The 20,284-nt window shown below is 37.2% G+C and overlaps 2 protein-coding genes across 18 annotated transcripts in view; one reads left to right on the forward strand and one right to left on the reverse strand.

Moving 5' to 3' along the window:
- zmynd11 (zinc finger, MYND-type containing 11) overlaps window positions 1-5,421 on the forward strand; it is a 34,280-nt gene extending 28,859 nt beyond the window's left edge. For all 5 annotated transcript variants that reach the window (XM_067606721.1, XM_067606718.1, XM_067606719.1 and 2 more), the window contains one exon: window positions 1,170-5,421. In XM_067606721.1, coding sequence (XP_067462822.1) covers window positions 1,170-1,292 — 123 coding nt within the window. In that variant the 3' untranslated portion in view covers window positions 1,293-5,421. The remainder of the gene's footprint in view (window positions 1-1,169) is intronic.
- Window positions 5,422-8,149: 2,728 nt separating this feature from the next.
- The window catches only part of LOC137194624 (disco-interacting protein 2 homolog C), a 240,339-nt gene continuing 228,204 nt past the window's right edge, over window positions 8,150-20,284 (reverse strand). For 11 of the 13 annotated variants that reach the window (XM_067606715.1, XM_067606706.1, XM_067606704.1 and 8 more), the window contains 7 exons: window positions 20,218-20,247; window positions 17,971-18,032; window positions 14,738-14,795; window positions 12,976-13,050; window positions 11,933-12,107; window positions 11,274-11,397; window positions 8,150-10,595 (listed from right to left, as the gene is read on the reverse strand). In XM_067606715.1, the coding sequence (XP_067462816.1) occupies window positions 10,343-10,595; window positions 11,274-11,397; window positions 11,933-12,107; window positions 12,976-13,050; window positions 14,738-14,795; window positions 17,971-18,032; window positions 20,218-20,247 (777 nt within the window). In that variant the 3' untranslated portion in view covers window positions 8,150-10,342. The remainder of the gene's footprint in view (window positions 10,596-11,273; window positions 11,398-11,932; window positions 12,108-12,975; window positions 13,051-14,737; window positions 14,796-17,970; window positions 18,033-20,217; window positions 20,248-20,284) is intronic. The other 2 variants (XM_067606714.1, XM_067606707.1) reach the window with 1 other exon arrangement.

A 20,284-nucleotide genomic window follows, 5' to 3' on the forward strand; every position in this document is an offset into this window, starting at 1 on the left:
TGTAAGTTGGTTTGAACAGAATTTAAACGGACTCTCTTCATACATAAAGAAAATACTGAAGTTCAAATTCAGTTCTCAAGGTTGTAAATTACTGCTTAAGATAAACTCAGAAGGACGACTTTATTCTCCTCTGCTCACATTATTCTGGTGTTTCTGTCTGCTGGTGTATCAGAATCACAAGAATCTGATTTTCTACAGCTGATACTCATCAGTTAACAAGACTTAGGGAGCAGGTTCACAATTTTTCAGGTCTTTCTTAAACAGTGAAACATGTTTTTGTTGCTGTAATCATTCCTCCTGTGTATACTGACCAGAAGATCCATTAGAAGATCCCTTCATAATGCACTTACAATGTAAGTGATGGGAGACAAAAATCCACAGTCCTCCTTCTGTGTAGAAATGTATTTAAAAGTTTATTTGAAGTTAATATGAAGCTTCAAATGAGTCAAATCAAGTAGATATCTTTCAATGTTACAGTCTTTTTAGTGCCAAAGTTCCTCTTTTTGTTACTATACTTCCACCTGCAGCTCAACAGAGAAACACTGTCCGAGGAAACACAAAGAGGGAATTTGATGCTGTAAAGACTGTAAATGTGTCAGATATCCACTTGATATGACTAACTCAGACTGCTGAAGCCTCATATAAGCTTCACATCACCTTTTAAATGACTGTGTGGACACACTGTGGATTTTGGCCTCCATCACTTACATTGAAAGCACATTTGAAGGATCTTTCAATATCCAGTATGAACAGGAGGAATGATTACAGCGAGGAAAAACCTCTTTTACTGCTCATACAGACACCTGACTGCTGGTTTAATACACTAACGGTTTAGTGAGGCTGTACATGGACACAGTGATGCTTTGAGCTAAACACTAACATAGTGATGATAAACAAGTATAATGTTTACCATCTTAGTTCAGCATGTTAGCATGCTAACACTGGCTAATTAGCACTAAACACAAAGTACAGCTGAGGCTGATGGGAATATAATTTTGCAAGTATTTAATAATAAATTGAGGTATAAATTAAATCATATTCATACTTTAGCTTCTTTTAATTAATTTTCTGAATGTTTTCAAAGCTGCTGTATGTCGTCACTGAGTGTTTGTTGTGTTTTTTACAGCACCAGAAGCTGTAACTGCAGCCGTTTGTCTTGTTGTTTTCAGTGTTATAACTGCGAGGAAGAGGCCATGTACCACTGCTGCTGGAACACCTCGTACTGCTCCATCAAGTGTCAGCAGGAGCACTGGCACGCCGACCACAAACGAACCTGCCGCAGGAAGAGATGAACAAGCCCCGCCCCCCCCTCCCTCCCTCCCTTTCTGGCCCCCCTCCCCTACACAGCACGCCATTGGCTCTTACCCTCTCCTCCTCCTCCTCTTCCTCCTGTCAGTCAGTGTCTACAACACACACACACACACACACACTCAATCCTTCTGCTTCTCTACTTGCCTTCCTGAAAACTTTGTGGACCCGATGTTTTCTGTGTGAAAAGAGCAAATTTGTTCCCTTTTTTTTTTTTTATTATTATTATTTAATGTACCCATTGTATTGATTTATTTCTTTCTAGATTTTTATTTTATATTTCTCTCTGAATCACGAACAGATCGGTTGAGAGCATGGCTCGAATGCAGAGTTATGGTATGATGATTTTTTTTGTTTTGTTTTGTTTTCCAACTTTATTTCTCTTTTTTCCTTTTTTTTTTTTTTTTTTTTACTGAAGTGCTAATTTTGAACTTGTGTCAGAGAATGTGTTATTTAAGTGTGTAGTAACAGATGAGCATTAACTGAATACATTTTATTACCTGATTTTTTACAAAAATCTCTTTTTCTTACTGTAAATGCAACAAATACACACCGTCGATCTTACAAAAAAAAAAAAAAGAAAGAATGAAAACATTACCGTAAGTACTATCACAGCATTGAACTAGATCTGCTTTCATAGAGAAAACCTATTTAAAACAAAAAAAAAAGACTAAAAACTGCATAAGATATTGAATCGCGGATGACATGGCTCACGGACGTTTATGTATTTTTATTTTTTATTGAAACTATTTGCGGTGGACAGCACCTTTTTATCATTTCTACCTAAAAAAAAATCTTATTATTGTCCTCAAAGTCACTTATTGGGAACAGGGTCACGAGGTCGGCCTTAAAAGACGCCGACGAAAGAAATCTTCCATTTATTATTATTATTATCCTAATTAATATTATTATGCACATTTTTGGGGGATTTTTTTTTTGTTTGTTTTTTTAAATAGACTCGTAATTTTTATGAGTCGGATATAAAAATAAGTTTTTAATTAGTTCTAAATTGGGGAAATGTATAGAAATCTTTCCTGAGCTGGATCTTAGAGAGGTTCCATTTGACAGTTTTTCCACTTTTTTTTTTTTTTTTTTTTTGCACACTTTTATTTTCTTAACAACCCAAAATGCTTGTAAAATTGCCAAAAAAATCCATTTTTTTGAACCTACCTGAGAAGATCTGGTGAGTCCGCCCCCCCTCACTCCCCCCCCCCCCCACGCCCTCCGCACTCTTCCACTTAATAAATTAGTTGGTGGTCGTATTCCCCCCCCTTCCGCCGCCCCCGAGCGTCGTCGGTATCATTTTTTATAGTGATGTACACTCAAAACTTTTTTTTTTTTTCTTTTTATAAGTGACTAGCTATGAGACTCTTTCACTGCTTATGCTGTAGTTGGTGGTCAGTGCCTGTCTTTCTTTTTTCTTTTCACATCCTCTTACTCCAAGTAAGGCTACATGCATGTTGATAGTTTCATAGTTTGTCCTTTTTCATTCATTATGGTAAAATTTAAAAAAAAAAAAAATTTTTTAAAAATTAAAAAAAAGATCAGACCAGAAGCTCGTGGAGCGTCTGGTGTTTTAATAAGAAGTGACGACGGATGGACCAATATAAAACATTATGCAAATGTGAATGATCAAATTTAATCTTTTTCTATAGTTTTCCTTGCAAAACTTTTTCAAAGGGGCAATAAAATTGCCAATTTGTTTTTTGTTTTTTGACTTTCTTTGAGAAGTGTGACGCTTTTAAAAGTCTGACTGTTTCCTCAGTTATGAAGATTGACTGAACGGAGGAAAATAATTCAGTTATTCTGTATAGATGCTTTGTTTTTGTTTTTTTTTGTTTTTTTTTTAACACACGGACTTCTGTTAATCAATTTGTGCTTCTGTGACCAGTTGGAGCATAAAATACACAAAATACCGTAAATTCTCAAATAGTGGACAGGCCTTAAATTTACCTCAACTAAAGAGAAAACCCGACTGTCTTTTATTAATAACTTCACCAGTTGTACATCAAGTCACGGCTGCAACGAGTGATTATGTTCATTATCTATCAATCTACCCATCCTTCCTTCTATGAATTGATTTATTATTGAATCATTAGTCTCAGGAATCACAAGTTTGCTCACATTTAAGAAGCTAGAACCAACAAATATTTGCCATTTTTGCTTGATAAATGACTTATTTGATTCCTTTTGATCAAACGAATCAATTAAACTATTTGTTTGAATCCTACAAGTGTTTTTAGTCGACACACTAATTCTGTTTTTTGAGAGTATATTCAATACAAACTCAAAACCTGCTTATAGTTAGTGTGAAATATGGAATTTGCAGGAAGTAACTGAGGATAATTTAGATACCGATACGGACATTTTTCACTGTTTTCTGATGTTTTTATAGACGAAATGATTGATTAATAATAAATAAAGTGGATGGATATGCTGAGTTTAAACCCCGCTGTGTATTCTGTTATTTGAGAAGTATCCACTATTAGAGAATTTACGGTAACTTCCAGACTTCATCTCTTAAAAACTTCACACAGTCGTCGCCGAGTCTCGCTTTGAAAACTCATTTAAGTGTATCACTTTAAGATGTAAAATGTTATTGTACAGTTCAGCCACTGTTTTTTTTTCCTCTTTTTAATCCAGCGTGCTGCAGTTTGTTCCTTTCTGTTTGTTCTTTTCTTTTTGATTTCAAGGTGTTTTTTTTGTATTTCTGGAACATTTATCTCGCCTCTTTGTTGTGTTTTATCACGGTTCTCATCTACAGGCTTCAAGGTCAAACAATGCCGTCTCCTCTTGTTTTTTTTTGTTTTTTTTTAAATCATCATTGCACTACATGTAAATAAAATGTCATTCTGTCAATATCTCCTCCTTCATATTATATGTACATTGTAAATGAATCCACAAATATTCAGCTGTTTTTTGTTTTTCTTTCTCTCTCTCTGTGTTACAGCGACCTGGATGACTGTTAGTTCTAGTTTTGTACAATGTACAACCGTTATCATATCAAACTCTCCGACTTCTGTTGTTACCGCGACATTCTGAGGTTCGTGTCATTTTCAGCACGTCTGTGTTTTTATTTTTTTTAACCTTTTTTTAACACGGTGACCTACTTCTGCACCCGCCGCCATGTATCCGGATATTTCAATGTGTTGTTTTTTTTTTTTTTTTAACGTTTTGTTGAAAACCAACCAATAAATGCATGTTCTCCACAAACCAGCACACTTGTTGAAGGTGATAGGTTGTTTTTTTTTGTTTTGTTTTGTTTTAATAACACACATGTGACCTTTCTGCTTTTTATATTCGTCCATCCAGCCGTGAAAAAGGGTTCAGTGTTTCCTTTTTTTTATTTTTTTCTCCCCCTGCCCTCTATGTGGAAAAACAGTTTAGATGTCATTCCAGTTTGTAGCTCTGGTTTTTAACTGCATGAGTAAAGGTGTGTGTATCTCCAGATCCTTTTATATTTTTTCCCCGCCCCCCCCTGCCTCACATCATGTAAACAAGAAGTAGTTCCTGCTCCCTCAGAGTAATGCAATATGACAATGGTGTTTGTTTTTTTTTTAAATTTTTAATTTTTCTGGAACTTCAGTCGAGCTAAATCTCCGAAGCTTGAAAAAAAAATTCATCGCCTCAATGAGTAAAATCCATCAGATTGTCGCCCGCAACAAAGACTTTTAACTGTCTCCTTATTCCAGAGTATTACAAGTACGCGATACCGTGTGAGTACTGAAATCCTTCTTGTACTCATGTAAGTATTTATGTACTTTTTAAAGTGGAATAAAACCGGTGTAAAGTTTCCTCTGTCTTCACCTCCTGTAGGTCATCTTCTTCTGTTCTGTCCATATGTAAACAATTAATCGTGGCTTAACATTTTCTATGCTCCCGACATTTTTATTTTTTTGTTGTTTTTTTTGATGCTTTAGCTAGCAATATGTATATAAATATATTCTATGTGCTAACATGGAGGAAATAAATGTATCAACAAGTTCATGTGTTTCCTTTTTTTTATTTTTAGTTGATTTAATGACTGAATGTTGATGAAAAAAAATCATGTTTTAATGTTTTGGATGCTAAAATTTAAGTACTTTGTCATATTAAAGGGTCAGTTAACTAAAAGTCTCTCTAGCTGTATCCGTCCATGCAGATAGTTTTGGTTTTATTCATCCATGCTTTGAGATATTTTCTTGAGATTTGATTGTTTGTGGAGCTCAAAACATTGAAAAATATGTATTTAAAAGATTTAACTACAACTTCTCTTCCCAGGAGCAGTTTTCCAGTTACTCTGGATGATGATGATTAAATGGGACTACTGAAGAAATAGTTCCTATAAAAGTTGTTGTGACTTGAGCACTGTTTCTGGATTTTTTTAAATACAGCATCTTCCACCACTGTGAGCACTGGAAACAACATGAACCGTAGTGGGATGAATGCGGATCTGTGTTACTGTCTGCATGGCTGCAAGACACCATGACAGGTAAGTCTGAGTTTAACCTTTTATTTGCATTTTGTTTGTATTTTGAGTGAACTGAATCTTTAACAAAGCAAAAAACAATTATCTTATTATCATTTAAGAAATAAACGTACATAGTCTCAGTTATTGACACAAAGCCTCATGGGAGATGTAGTTGTTGAATGCTAACAAAATTAGCATTTTGCAGTGGTGGAAGTTGTATTTAACTTATTTATTGAAGTAAAAAATAGTCTTATTACAAGTGAAAGTCCTACATTCAAAATCTTTTTAAAAAACTAAATTTTTAACACTGATGCATTAATATGTCAGCAGGCAACTTTTACTTTTTTATAAACTATAGTTAATATTTAATTTATAACAATGCATGTATTTTATGTACAGATCATATGCTTGTAAAAAAAAAAACCCATAAAATCTTAATCTAGTAAGTACGGCTAGTAAAATGTACAATATTTGTCTTTCTGATGTATTGGAGTATAAGTACAACAAACTGGAAATACTCAAAGTACAAAAACATCAAACCAGTATTTAAGTAAAGTGCTCACCAGAAATATGTCTGAAAAATATTGCTAAAATTTCTGTAAAATGTCAAAATATCACTATAATATTGCTAAAATATTAGTAAAATATCAGAAAAATGTCAATATCACAAAAATATTGCTAAAATATCAGTAAAATGTCAGAAAAATTGTAAAATATCAGTAAATGTACTTGTTTACATTCCACCAGTAGCGTTTTGTCTCAGAGACACGCACGAAAACGTTTGAGCTGCTTTAATTTATTTGACTATCAATAATTTTTTTAGCTAATTTTTGTCTTTAAAATGTCAGAAAATTAAATTAAAAAATTATCTTGAATACTTTTCTCCATGAAACGATTGAGAACCCAGAAATATTCAAAGCAGGAAGTCTTCACATCTGAGAAGCTGAAATCAGAGAATGTTTGTTATTTTTCTTGAGATTGATGATCAAAATGATTGTCAACTTTATTTAATGGACTAGATAAATTAGAAAAAAAATTCAGCACTAGATTAAAAAAAGTCTGTTATTTTTGCAGTAAACTAACAAACTAAACTCTTCACAGCTTTGAGAAAAATGAACTTTTACTCCTGAATGATGCAGGAAATCTGTAGAGTAAAAGTCACTAAATGGTCTAAAAAAACTTCCCAAAACCTGCATAATAACAATAATATTAATATTAAAGACAACATCTCATTTTTTTATTGTCAAAATTGTTGAAATATTTATTGAAAGACTTATGTCAACTCAAATAAGACATTTTTAAAACCTTAAAAAAAAACAGGGGACATACATTTTGCTGATAAAAGAAAGAGAAACAAACGGTGAAGAAAGTGCTTTTTTCTTTTTTTTTTCAAAAAAATCCTCGCGTGTTGAAACTAGAACATTCTCGACCTTAAAATCACGTTTCACAGACTGAAGGTCGTGTCCCTCCGACCTTTGACCTCCTTCACCTTCTGCTTCCTGTTTCAGTCTCTTATTCCTGTCGTGACATCACTATATGAGCCCTGATTGATCTCTCCATGTAAAAATATGAAGGACTTTTGACTTTTTGATATTTACAATAAGGAGCGGCTGCTCGTCTACCTGCCATGTCGGGACACTCGTGGTGTTGATGAGGATTCACCTTTTCCCAGCCGGAGGTGTTAAAAACAAAAAAACAAAACAAACAAAAAAAAAAAATCCAGTACAGCTGTCGGTCTGTTAGAAATGAGGAGTTTCATTCCAGTAAAATAATCTGACTGATGTATGAAGTTAGTGACAGGATGACAAACATGATATATGAGAATCATTTCAGAAAAGTGACACCAACTTGTCTTATTCTGTTTTTTTTAGAGACAGTGTTGTTGTAACGCCTCCCGGTCACCACTAGAGGTCATGATTCGATCAATGTTTCCTTACAGCAGAGGACATGAAGGATGCTTTAATCATGTGTGATGATAAATAACAAATCATTCTCTCAAATTATGATTTTGTGCATTTAAATAGTCAGTTTCCCCCTTTTTATTAAGTAATAATATGTATTAATTATGCAGTTTTTTGTGCCTTCAAGTTAATTTCCACAAATTAATATCTCCACTTTCATTTAAAACAGTTTGATCTTGTGATATGTGGAAAATGAGAAATCCTGTAATTTTTTTAAGTGAGTTTTCAGCTGCAGATCCTGTTTTCTTATTTTAGATTCTGTTCCTGCGTTTGATGACACGTGACTGAATTATACTGCAGCGTGAAAGGTTTTCTCACGGCACAAAGTGTGTTTCATCAAAGTTTTTACTCTTCACTAAAGTGGAAACGTTGGTGCATTAATTAACAGAAATATAAAATGAAGGCTGATGAAATTAGATTTTTTAAACCAACATTTACATGATTCTTGACATCATTTAAAACTTTAAAGGTACCTTGTGGAGTTTTCTTGTAAACAAACAAAAGTTACGTTTACATTCGGTGTTAAAGTGAAATTATATTCCTCCGATGACGTAAACGTCTCTGCAAACATACAAACACCCTCCAAATCTGAACAGTAAACACGTGGATCTGCGCGTCAAGCAGGATGATTCGTTTGATTAATTTCCTGTCAGGAAGCAACGTCTGAACCAACATATTTACATACACGAATAAAACAAACCGCCACGTTTACGTGCAGCCCGGAGAAGCATAATCCCAGAAATCACCAAAAAACGCATGAAGTGCATCCTCGAGGTCAAACAGATTGAATAATTTTTTAAAACATTTTAAACCTTGCGTGGTTTACATCCACTTTTACAAGCTAACCGTCTTCTTTACTGCCTTTGTTGGCGTTTCTTTGCAATGTCACCAACAGCTGATGAGCAGAAATGTGTCACCAGCACAATCAAACTGGTGTAAATATTGCTCCATAGTGCTACAAAACTCCAGGGTGACTTTAAAGTAGGAAAAACGACGATTATATTACTGATTTTATCCTGCTAGTAAAAACTCTGATTCAAGGTTCTTCTTCAAATTTCTGTCTAACCAGTCGAGGTCAAAGAGAGAACAGGAGGCTGACTGAGCAATTTATTTTAGCAAAATGACTGAATCGAGGGAATTATTTGTAATTTGAGGGAACAAATGACTCATTTTAGGAGAAAACGCCTTCTGGGCTTTCAGAGGAAAAAAAAAAGAAAACTGAATCTTCAGACTTAATCCAATAAAACATGATGAACATTTTCACTGTTTTGATGCAGAATCTGGAATGAAACTCCTCACAGCTTCAAAAATCCACTTAAATGACTCAAACATTTCAGACCAACGTGCAGATAAAAAAAGCGTTAACGTGTGTCAAACCGCTTTTGTCCGGGGTGAATCCTTAACTCGTCATTTAATATAATCTATAATCATATATTTCTATTTTTTCCATAATATGCTTGATGTGAGTCTGTTTCACTCAAGACAAATACAATGCTTTTTTGTTTTTTTTATATTAGCAAATATTCAAGAGCAAAACATTCTTGAACGTCTCGTCATACACTTCTAAAAGAGAAACAAAATAAATTAAATCAGTTTCTTTTTGTACATACTTACATGATATAAATTTATGTATTGTTTCGCTTCGGTTGAAGCATGAAAAACATAGTTAACGGAGTTAAAGGCTGTTAGTTTATGAAAATTAGCACACTGATTTCCCTCTGAGACGGGACGGTTGGTTCAGAAAATAATGCTGATTAAAAAAAAAAAATTAACACTTGCTTACAAAAAAAAGCCTAACATGAAAACAAAACATGTGTAGTACCTAAAACTGAAGGACAGCTGCGATTCACCCGCCCCTCCCCCCCTTCCCCGTCAGACCCCGCCCTCGTATCAAAACATATCTCGCACTTTTTTTTATTATGGTTGATATAATAAAAACGTAAAATATCATTTTTGCCACAGTTTGTTTTTTTGTTTGTGTGTAAATATCCGTTTCAAAAAATAGCCTAAACTTCTTTTTTTTTTTTTTTTTTTTTTTTTTTTTTAGAGGACACCTTTAAAAAAAAAAAACAAACAAAACAGAAGAACAAGCGACTTCAGCAAATACTTAAAAGGAAAATATATAGTGAGAGCCACACGTAGATTAAAATCCAGAATCTTTTGCTATGTCAACGATTGTCCTCTACTGCCTGCAGGCTGCAACGATTGCCACGTTTCGGTAAACAGTCGGCACAAGGAAGGAAGGAAGGAGGAAGGAAGGAGGAAGGGGTCGGTGGGGGGGGGTTCTTGCCTTGATACTTTCTCTCAGGCTGAGTATGAATCCCTACTTCTCCAAATTAAAACATTTAACCTGCTAATCTAAATATAACCACTTGATTTTGGGAGCTAGTTAGCAGTGATAGTTAGCCTTGGAGCTAGCACTGCCTGAGAGACAAGACTAGGGCAAAACAACAACTCACAACCTTCTCCCCTCGTGCCAGAAACTCATCCTCAGACTCCGTTTTCTTCCTTTTCAGTCTCAAGAGCGGACCGTCTTTGCATCTTGCTATATAATCCTTCATCCACCTTCCATGTCGGCCACCTGGAGGGGTGGGGGTGGGGCGGGAGGGGGGGGGGGGCGGCGCTACATGTTGTAGGCCACGTAGATGGGGTCGAGCTGGTCGGCCAGGAAGCCGTCGCGCAGGTGCATGCGCTGCTTCTCGCCGCGGGAGTTGATGGGGATGACGCCGATGTCGACCACCACCACCACGCCCACGATCAGGTAGTGCTCCTCCAGCACCACGTTGGTGACCAGAGGAACCAGGTCCAGGGCCTCCTGCTCCGAGCCGTCCAGCTCCACCACCACCACCAGCAGGTTGGTCCACGTGAACACCGCGCTGGAGCCACAGAAGAAGAAAACAACACGGAAATAACCAAATTACTCCATTTATAGAGGCTTCTTTCAAGAAATTGACTTCAAATTTTCAATTATTTTTGTGTAAATTTGCAATAAATTATGTTTATATTAGAAAAATTGCAAGTCTGTGTAAAGAAATTCTATAAAAAATGAATTCAGGGATCTCAGAAATGCTTTGTTCATGGGCGAAGACATTAAAAAGACAAAAAAAATGATTGACAAGAGCTGTGACACTGTTTACACAAAAGTTCGTAAGCTTTTCAAGTCAAGGCACGGACTTCCTGTCAGTCAGGAGCAGCTAGACAGGAAGTGGATTTTTCTCCTGGTTTGACTCTAAAAAGGTAAACGTAACACTTTTCTCCTGCTGTGTAGCTCTGGTTTTAGGTGTTTGGATTTCAAAGGGTTTAGTTTAACTTTAAAAGCGGTGAAGCCTGAAGGCAAAGCAGTGCCTGAGAAGACAAGTTCTGGGTCACACATTACAAACATCAGAGCAAGAGGAGATGTAATAAAACTTACTGAAACATAAATGTTGAATTACTGACACTAGTTTTTGTGTGTAATATGTAGTATTCTGCCTGTCAGATACCGAGGTCGTTATGTCAGTGTGTGTGATGATGTCAGTGTGTGTGATGATGTCACTGCGCGTCATGTTCCTCACCACTCCGTGATGCTCTTGTGTGTCCTGATGACGGAGGTCTCGATGTCGATGGGGTGGTAACGCATCCCCCTCAGCTCCATGGCCTCCTCCAGAGCACCGACCACGTACAGGGCGTCATGTCGCTCTACGCACACACACACGCACACGCACACACTTGTTCAGTCTCCGCAGAATAGTAAGTACAGAGTTTTCATGCAGGACTTTAACTTGTAATGGAGTATTTTTACACTGCGATATTGGTAGTACGTCTTCCAGGTCATGTCAGGTTGGTTTCTAGTCTTAACAGATGTATCTTTATAACCATCAGTTAAGATTTCTGCAGCCTAATGATGATATTTTTGGATTAATGCAGCTACTTTTCACCAGTATTCATCGTCTTGACTGCAGATTTGTGCTTGTCAGGGACGAAAAGCCTCTTTAACAGCATTTAGAGCATCATGGGACACTTTAACTCTCCAGTGAAACCAGACTAATGGATTTCTTTAAGGATGGCGGCACTTAAAATCAGGCCTGAAGCTGTTTAATCCGTCATCTTCACCATAATATGAGGTCATTAAAGGTCAGCGTCAGCCCCGACGACGGCAAACTGACATATTAGACTAAACCGACCACCTAAAATCAGCCAGATCGTTTTCATCATCATCATCATCATCACGTACCACCACTGGCGTCGGTGAGCTCGGTCCTGCGCAGGAAGCCCAGGTATCCGGTCCGAGCCCAGACGGTCTGCGTGTCTCCGAAGCTGAGCCGGGAGTTGAAATGGTCCGACTGCAGCGCCTCGTCTCCGTAGACGGTGAAGTAACCGCTGGCGTTGTGGCCGCTGTGCACCCAGATCTACAAACACAAACAAGCAGCTCTTACAAACACGGAGCTCCTCTTAAAGTTCTGCTTTACTATAAACAAGTTTTTAATGTTTATGTTGTGCAGCTTCAACATAACAGACATTCAAACTGCTGCTGCAAGTTATCATTGTTTTAATTATCAATTAATCTACCATACTATCAATTATAAGTTAAATGTCCATCACAAGCTACCCGAGCTGTCGTCTTCTAATTGATCTTTTTGAGTTTTATCAGTCGGAGAAGCAGAAACCTACAAATGTTTTATTTAATAAACTAAATAAAATGATTGTTAAAGTTGTTGTTGTTGTTTTCTGTCATTTAATCACCCAAATTATTTCAGGAGTCATTTAATGTTACTGCCCACTGTAAAAAGTTTGCTTGTTTTATTGTTATTTTTTAAAATTTTACCAGGAAAACTTCATGGAGATTAAAAATCTCTTTTGCAGGAGAGTTTCAGACAAACAAGTCATACAGACAGACCTCTCGTTAGTCAATATAAAATAATAAAATAATGAATAAAATTACAATAAAAGAGAAAGTAGAAATACCACCTTAATACTAGAATTGGACTGAGAAACAGCAACAATCTGAGGCATTAAAAACCTTCTAACATCCTCACCGACGCCTGCAGCAAAGCTTTAACTCATAAAATCTATATTTTCATAAGTATTGAGTATAAATTGCTTTGGTCACATGTTGAGGATGGTAACAGGTCAGCTGTCTCCTCTGCAGACAGGAAGTAGGAGTCAAAACTAAACTTTCTTCTCAGCAGCTGAACGCTCTGTTAGCAACACATACCGAAGCCCTGTTGGGTCAAAGTTAGCGTTTTGTAGAGATTTGTAGTTAAAGCTCGGACAAACCTCTCCCAGATGCGACTCTCCCATTGGTCCCTTGGTCTCTGGGTTGGCGATGATGATCCGAACCCCCGGCAGGATCTGTAGAGAGAGCAGAGAAACGAGATCTGTGTCAACATTTTAACTGTTTGGGTAACAGATGTAAGCAGCTGGTCTTCTTCTTCCTTTCCTCGTCTCCTTACTCTTCTCCGTACCTTCCTTCCTTCCTTCCTCCCTTTGTCCCTTGTCACTTCCTTCCCTTGTTCTTTCCTCTCTCTCTTTTCAGCCATGCTAGCAGATAGATAGATGTTTGTGCTCCTCAGAAGATGAATCCTACTGACTTTAGTGACTTTTCCCCTCCAGCGCCACCATGAGGTTGACATTTGAGGTTGTAAATGTATTGAAACGTCTCAACAAATATTGTCTGGATTACCGTTAAACTTGGTACAAACACTGATGTTCCCCTCATGATAAACTGTAATAACTTCTACCACCAACATTTCACTTAGTGTAACACCAAATACCTGTTTAATCAATAACACTCCCATCAGCCTCAGCTGGACTTTGTATCTTATGCTAGTTAGCCAACGTTAGCTTGCTATCATCATGCTGCGTTCAAAGACGGGAAAGCTCAGTTTCCTTGTTTATTTTTCCTTCTTTCTCTGCGTATTTTATTCCCTTCATCTCTTATTTCAACAGTATGAACAGTACCGATCAGATTCAAAAGCATCTTTTCTGTTGAACCTCAGATCCTCTGAGTCCTTCGGACAAATATTTGTCCACTTGTGCCCCTTAACGACGGGACGGACAGTTGCCACGGAAACCATACAACTCAAAATCAGTTAAAGTCAGTCTGCGGTTCAGTGACTTCAGTGTATAAACTGTTTTTAGTCCCTGAGCGTCAACAGTGTCATACTGGAAAATGACGACAGCTGCAGTTTGTCTGGATTATTTTAACATCTGTGACACAAATCTGATGATTTAAGCTGTGTTTAAATATATCAGAACAGGCGTAAAGTTCTCACCAACAAACACCTGAAAAGATTCGGGGTTTTTTTGTTTTGTGGTACAAACGCTGCTCACAGCTTTTGATTTAAGTTACTGTAGGTGACAATATGCTTCTTAAACATTATGAGACTGTAATTAACCTCTTTTAAAACACAACATGCACTTAAAATGTACTTGACAGTAGCAGGAAGTGATGCATAAAATCTGTGGCAACATACTTGAATTCAAAGTGTTGTTTGGATAAAACTCCGTACATAGACCCCGTTTCCTCTGAGACAATGATATCTTCACCTCTAAACCATCTCTGTGAAGAAACAACTGGTCTGTCCGAGTACCCATAAAATAGTCAAGTTGCTACTTGTTTGACGTATTTCTAAGTACCCGTTCAGAGTGTGGAGGTTTATCAGAGCTCACTGGGACTCTCTTGATCAATAAGGACTACAGTCACTGGAGCTGAGAGGAGACACAACCACCAACTACTGGACTGGTTAAAGAGTCCAGTGGGAGAAGTGTGCGTCCAGTGTGGGTTTAGTGGTGTGTGTGTTGGTGTATTTCAGACGTTGGACATTCTCGCCTACCAGCTGGCAGCACGTGAACTGCGAGTGTGGGTGTTGCAACACACACCCATCGTCACGTGTAACAGGGAGGTGACTTTTTTTTTTTTTGGAAGAAATTCATCCAGTGATTCATCTGAAATAAGTTCTACCTCTGTGGAAACATGACATTTATTCACATTTGCATTAAAAGCTGTTGAGAAACTGAAATAAATGGAAAAACTCACCTTCCCAGACTCCATCAGTGGCAGGCTGTGTGGTGACCCTCTCTCTACTAGTCTGACCCTGCGCAGCAAAAACAAACAACTGCAGCGTTAGATGATGGAAAGACGTGTCTGTTAACTAAACTAGCATTTGATAAACAACATTAACAAAGATTTAAGACAACAGGACAAAATAAGGCAGGGAACATGATGTGCTGCTCATTTAAATCCTGAATGTTTTGTCTGTTCATATGTTTCAAAAATCATTTTGCATTTTTATTATTCTATTTTTTAAATCCTTTAGTGATGAAAAAAAGACAAATGTGTAATACCTACATCAACAAAACAGACTAGTGTACTATCTGCGATTGGAATTAAGTATTTAATAATGCATTATTTGCAGTTTTGAGTATTTAATTTCCATATTTAACCACATTAATTTGCATTAATCTCCAAGTCACTGGTCAGGGGCCATGAGTCAAATACTTTGCTCAAGAGCACTTTAACTGAGACAAACATGTGAAGTTTTTGAATTATATCTGTGTTTCTGTACATCTCAACCTAAGATATCTAAATATGTCATTTTATATGGAATAACAAAGAATTCTGGGTAAACATCAATAATTATACTTCTGTCCTGACCACTTAAGATGAAATATATACACACACACACACACACACACATATATACATATATATATATATATATATATATATATATATATATATATATACATACATATATATATATATATATATATATATATATATATATATATATACATACATATATATATATATATATATATATATATATATATATATATATATATATATATATATATATATATATATATATATATATATATATATATATATACATACATATATATATATATATATATATATATATATACATACATATATATATATATATATATATATATATATATATATATATATATATATATATATATATATTGGGGAAAAAAAAGAAAGTGACAGAAGTGGTCGGTCGGATAATAAATGAGAAACATGAAGCATCTCTGGAGGAACCAGGTCTGTTTAAATCAATAGTGATTCCATGTAATCGTGCAGCTGACGGCTATATTTACACACAGCAGCCTCGCCGCTTCACGCGCTGTGACTCCTCCGGATAATAACGACAGCGGAGCGGTCAGAGACGTGAGCTGAAGGCCGTTAACGATCTGCTGGATCAGAGGACAGAAAACTGAAGTTTCCCCCCCGAACACACTCGAGGGGAAACTTTCGAGATACTGGAGAAGTTTAAATTTACATTTTTCCACTGTGAGCTGAAGCGGTCTCAGTATCGTCCCCTTTTTAATCCCACCGGACCATCTTGTCATGAGATATTTGAATAAATGTTATCTCGGACTTCTCTGTTGCCTGGAAACTGTCGGCGTGTCACCACCTCAATACATGAACACTGACACTAATGTTCAGCCTCCCCTGCGGCGGATTTCAAATATTGCGGTAGATTCATAAAGTTAAAACCTCTGAAAGCCAAAACTCTGGCAAAACAAATCCCGGAGGCACCCTGAGCTGTTATTTACAGTGTCACCCGGCATGAAATGTGACTCAGACTGGGTTTGATTTGTTCCTTAGTGCATCTTTCTCAGACTGGAAGTGTTTTAGAGTAAGTGGAGAAGTGCTGGGAGGGTTGACAGCCGGGACCGTCGAGCTGACACGCCTGAAATCTTCATACTCGTCTCGGAGAAAAACTTTCAGTTTCTCATTATATTCTAACTTTTTTTTTTTTTACTAGCAGCCCGGAGCGACTGTTCACAGCTGTACAACAAAGCCTCGCATGAGAAAAAAGGCATCTTTATTTATTCTGGGAGTGTTCGGCTGAGATTCATGTTCTCATTCACAAACATCCTGCTGCACATTCATAAACTTCACCGTATTAACACTGGGAGCTGGACCGGTGCAGGACTGAGATCTCACAGGACCACATACAAGATTGTGTGTGTGTGTGTGTGTGTGTGTGTGTGTGTGTGTGTGTGTGTGACAGGATGGAAAACAGATTCATTGTGTGAATAAATCTCATATGAAAAGAGGATGTTATTGTCTTTTTTCCTGAAATCATTACACAGAATAAACAGAAAATCATAAAAGTTTTATAGAGAACACTTAATTTTACTTTTATTTCCTAAAAGGAGCTCATGTTTAACTACATTCATATGAAGGCTCCTAGGGAGGATAATCTTATTTGGTGCTAATCATGAGATAATTTATCCACAGGTTAACAAACAGTTTTACATAAATAGAGAATAAAGTTTTCCAATATTTAATTAACCATCACAGATATTTAATTGGGTTTAAACAGTACTTTTATTTTGAGGATTTTCCTCTAGAATCAACTGCTTTTCAACTAAATATTCTTTATTTTCACGTTTAGATGCATCATGTATCATTCATATACATATGAGTGGTAGAAACGTCATCAACACACCTGCTCACACGCTGTGAATTCTCCAGGATAAAAAGATGAGAACTTGTAGTATGAGGAACAACTTTATTAGTTGACCGTTGACGCGTTTCGGCTTGTGGTCAGGGTCATCATAAAACACATTACAAACACCATTTAAATAAAGTAAGTTGGGTATGAAAAAAGGTAAAAAAAAAGTTTAAAAAATATATGAAGGCCACAAGCTGAAACGCGTCAACGGTCAACTAATAAAGTTGACATTACATGGACTTTGTATTAGGCAGCTGGCAGGTTAAAGTCTGTTTAATGTCTGGTCCAACCAGGTAACGTCTAGATAAGTTCAGGGTTGCAATGCAGCTCATGACATGTTTTATCTTTGCAAAGAAGTGATCTTCTAACGGCCGGTATGAACAGGAGGATCAATTATGGCAAGAAGAAACCTGTTTCAATCTTAATTTGGGCTCCTGACTGTTGTTTTAAGACAGACTTGAAAAACTGTGAACTCGTCCTTTAAGACTTCTTTTATTAAAATACATTCAGGAGTATTTATTAATATCTTGCACTGCACTACACTGTCTTATTTTCATTATCTAGTTTATTTTACTCTTTTAAATCCTTTTAAATGTCTTTATATTACCTTATGTTTCTTTAATATCTTGTCTTACTTCTTTTTACATCTTATATAAAGCGCTTTGAATCGCCTTGTTGTTGAAAAGTGTTATATATTGCCTCGTCTTCTTCCATCTGGAAAAGCATGTAGTTTAATTAGTTTCTCAGTTGGAAAACAATGAATAATTGAACTCACCTGTCGTGTCGTAGCGCTCTCATGTCAACAAACACAGTCGTAGGGTCGGGTCCTGAGGTGCCCTGAGGAACACCAACAACAACAACGAGAGTTAACGAGACAACGTCGCACAACATCCTTTAATACAACTAATCATTCTGTACAACATGACAAAAAACTTCCACTACAACTAACATAACAACTACTACGTCTACTCCTACCAGCGCTCAGTGGATGCTACCGTTCGTGCTTTAATGCTCACAGAGACAAACTTTCCCCTCACAGCAGAATTAAAGGATTTGAGTTTGAGAGCAAAAAAAAAAAAAACCCGCAACTCCTCTACAACATTCACAAGATGATGGAGAGAACAGTGTGCGAGCGACAGCGGTGAGATGATTCTTGGAGGAAATTAGCAAACACAAAAAACATAAAAGATATCCCAACATCAAAAAAAAAAAAAAGACTGAATTATATTCACCAAATCATGTTCTACTTGATCGACATGCAAACAAAATGTTACACAATTAGTGGAGAAAAGAGGGGAAAGTCATACCAAGCGAGGGGAGAAGAAGGATGGAAGAAAGGGGTGATGATGATGATGATGATGATGATGATTACATACGACACTGCAAATATGATTTGACTGAAGTCAGGTTTACATATTTACAGTATGAACTAAAATCTTTCAGTTAGTTCTGCTGCTTCACTGATTGTAAGAGTGAAAATTTTGAATAAAAAAAAAATCCGAGACAGAGAAAAAGAAAAGAGATAAAGTCCCCCCCGGTCCGACCTCTCTCTTCCTCCACCATCCCCTCCATATCCCCCTTTCCTCTCTCTCTCTCTCCCTCTCTCTTAGACAAACTGTAAGTCCACAGTTGATTCAGCATGAAAACCTTTTGCAGAGAGAGAGAGAGAGAGAGAGGAAGTGTACACAGAGCCCACCACCAGACACACAGCGGCATGCTGGGAGTCAGAGTCCCACACACCCACAGCACAAAATTACAAACAGCATCATTTCCACTGTTAAACGTCTGTATCACATGACTGAAACTCCACCTGACAAAGTTTATTTATTTAACGACTTACTGGCAAAAAAGCAACAATTGTGTGGAACATACAGATCAGCTGTGGCAAAGTGTTTTTTAGCGTTTTTTTTCTGTTTTAAACACATTTTTTGTCGTCACTTGTGTGCTCTCTGGCTGGCTACCGATTTTCAAACCTCAGCGTGTGTTTCCAGGTGTTGAGGAAGAACTGCTGCATATGTGAATAAAAAGTAGTATAAAGGCTTTTGTGTCTCCAGAAGGAGTTGTGTGAAATCTGGTGAATTGCTTCGAGCGATGTCACTTGAGTCAGTGTCAGTTGGGGCTTCAGGTTGTGGAGATAGAAAGGAGTGAGGTTAGCAGACCTCTGTATCACCGCTGGAGGCTAGCAGCTCCAGGCTACAGTAGCTGCTACTAACACTAGAACTGTCAGAGGTTGAGTTGGATTCTGGGTAATGTAGGCACTAGGTTTTTGACAAACAGGAAGTTAAAATAGACGATATCTCTGATTCTGCTGCATCAGTTTTGATACTTTTTTTGTTTTTTCTGCCCCTTGAGAGTCTGACACTGTCATAGGAGAAAGGTTGGGAGGTTGAGTTGGATTCTGGGTAATGTAGGCACCAGGTTTTTGACAAAAAGGAGGATAAAATAGATGATATATCTGATTCTGCTGCATCAGTTTTGATACTTTTTTTGTTTTTTTCTGCCCCTTGAGAGTCTGACAGTGTCATAGGAGAAAGGTTGGCAGGTTGAGTTGGATTCTGGGTAATGTAGGCACTGGGTTTTTGACAAACAGGAAGTTAAAATAGACGATATCTCTGATTCTGCTGCATCAGTTTTGATACTTTTTTTGTTTTTTTCTGCCCCTTGAGAGTCTGACAGTGTTAAAGGAGTGCAATGTGTTGTCCAATTGGGTCAACCATATGCAAAAACACTCCGCAAATTAGTTAATTAGTTGATTCTGATGTATTATTTTGTCATAAATGCTGGTGTGACGGCGTCGTAACTGAGAAGCAAGCGACAAACTTGTTTAGTGCCGACGTTCAAGCCTGCAGGAGGTAAATATCTGATGCTCAAAATGTAGATTTTTTTTATGTGGAGTTCTCCTTTAAACTTGATCTACAGTAAAGCCAGCTGATGAGTGATGTGCTGACAAGCAGTGGGGTGGAGGTGGTGGTGGTGGTGGTGGGTGGTTGGTTGGTTGGTGGGGTTGATGGTGGTTCCATACCTGGTCGGCAAGCTTTCCCAGCCTGTAAGGCTACAGCAGCAAAGAGGGGTTGGAGGAGGAGGAGGAG

Source organism: Thunnus thynnus, chromosome 12 (assembly GCF_963924715.1).
Source record: "Thunnus thynnus chromosome 12, fThuThy2.1, whole genome shotgun sequence".
NCBI lineage: Eukaryota > Metazoa > Chordata > Actinopteri > Scombriformes > Scombridae > Thunnus > Thunnus thynnus.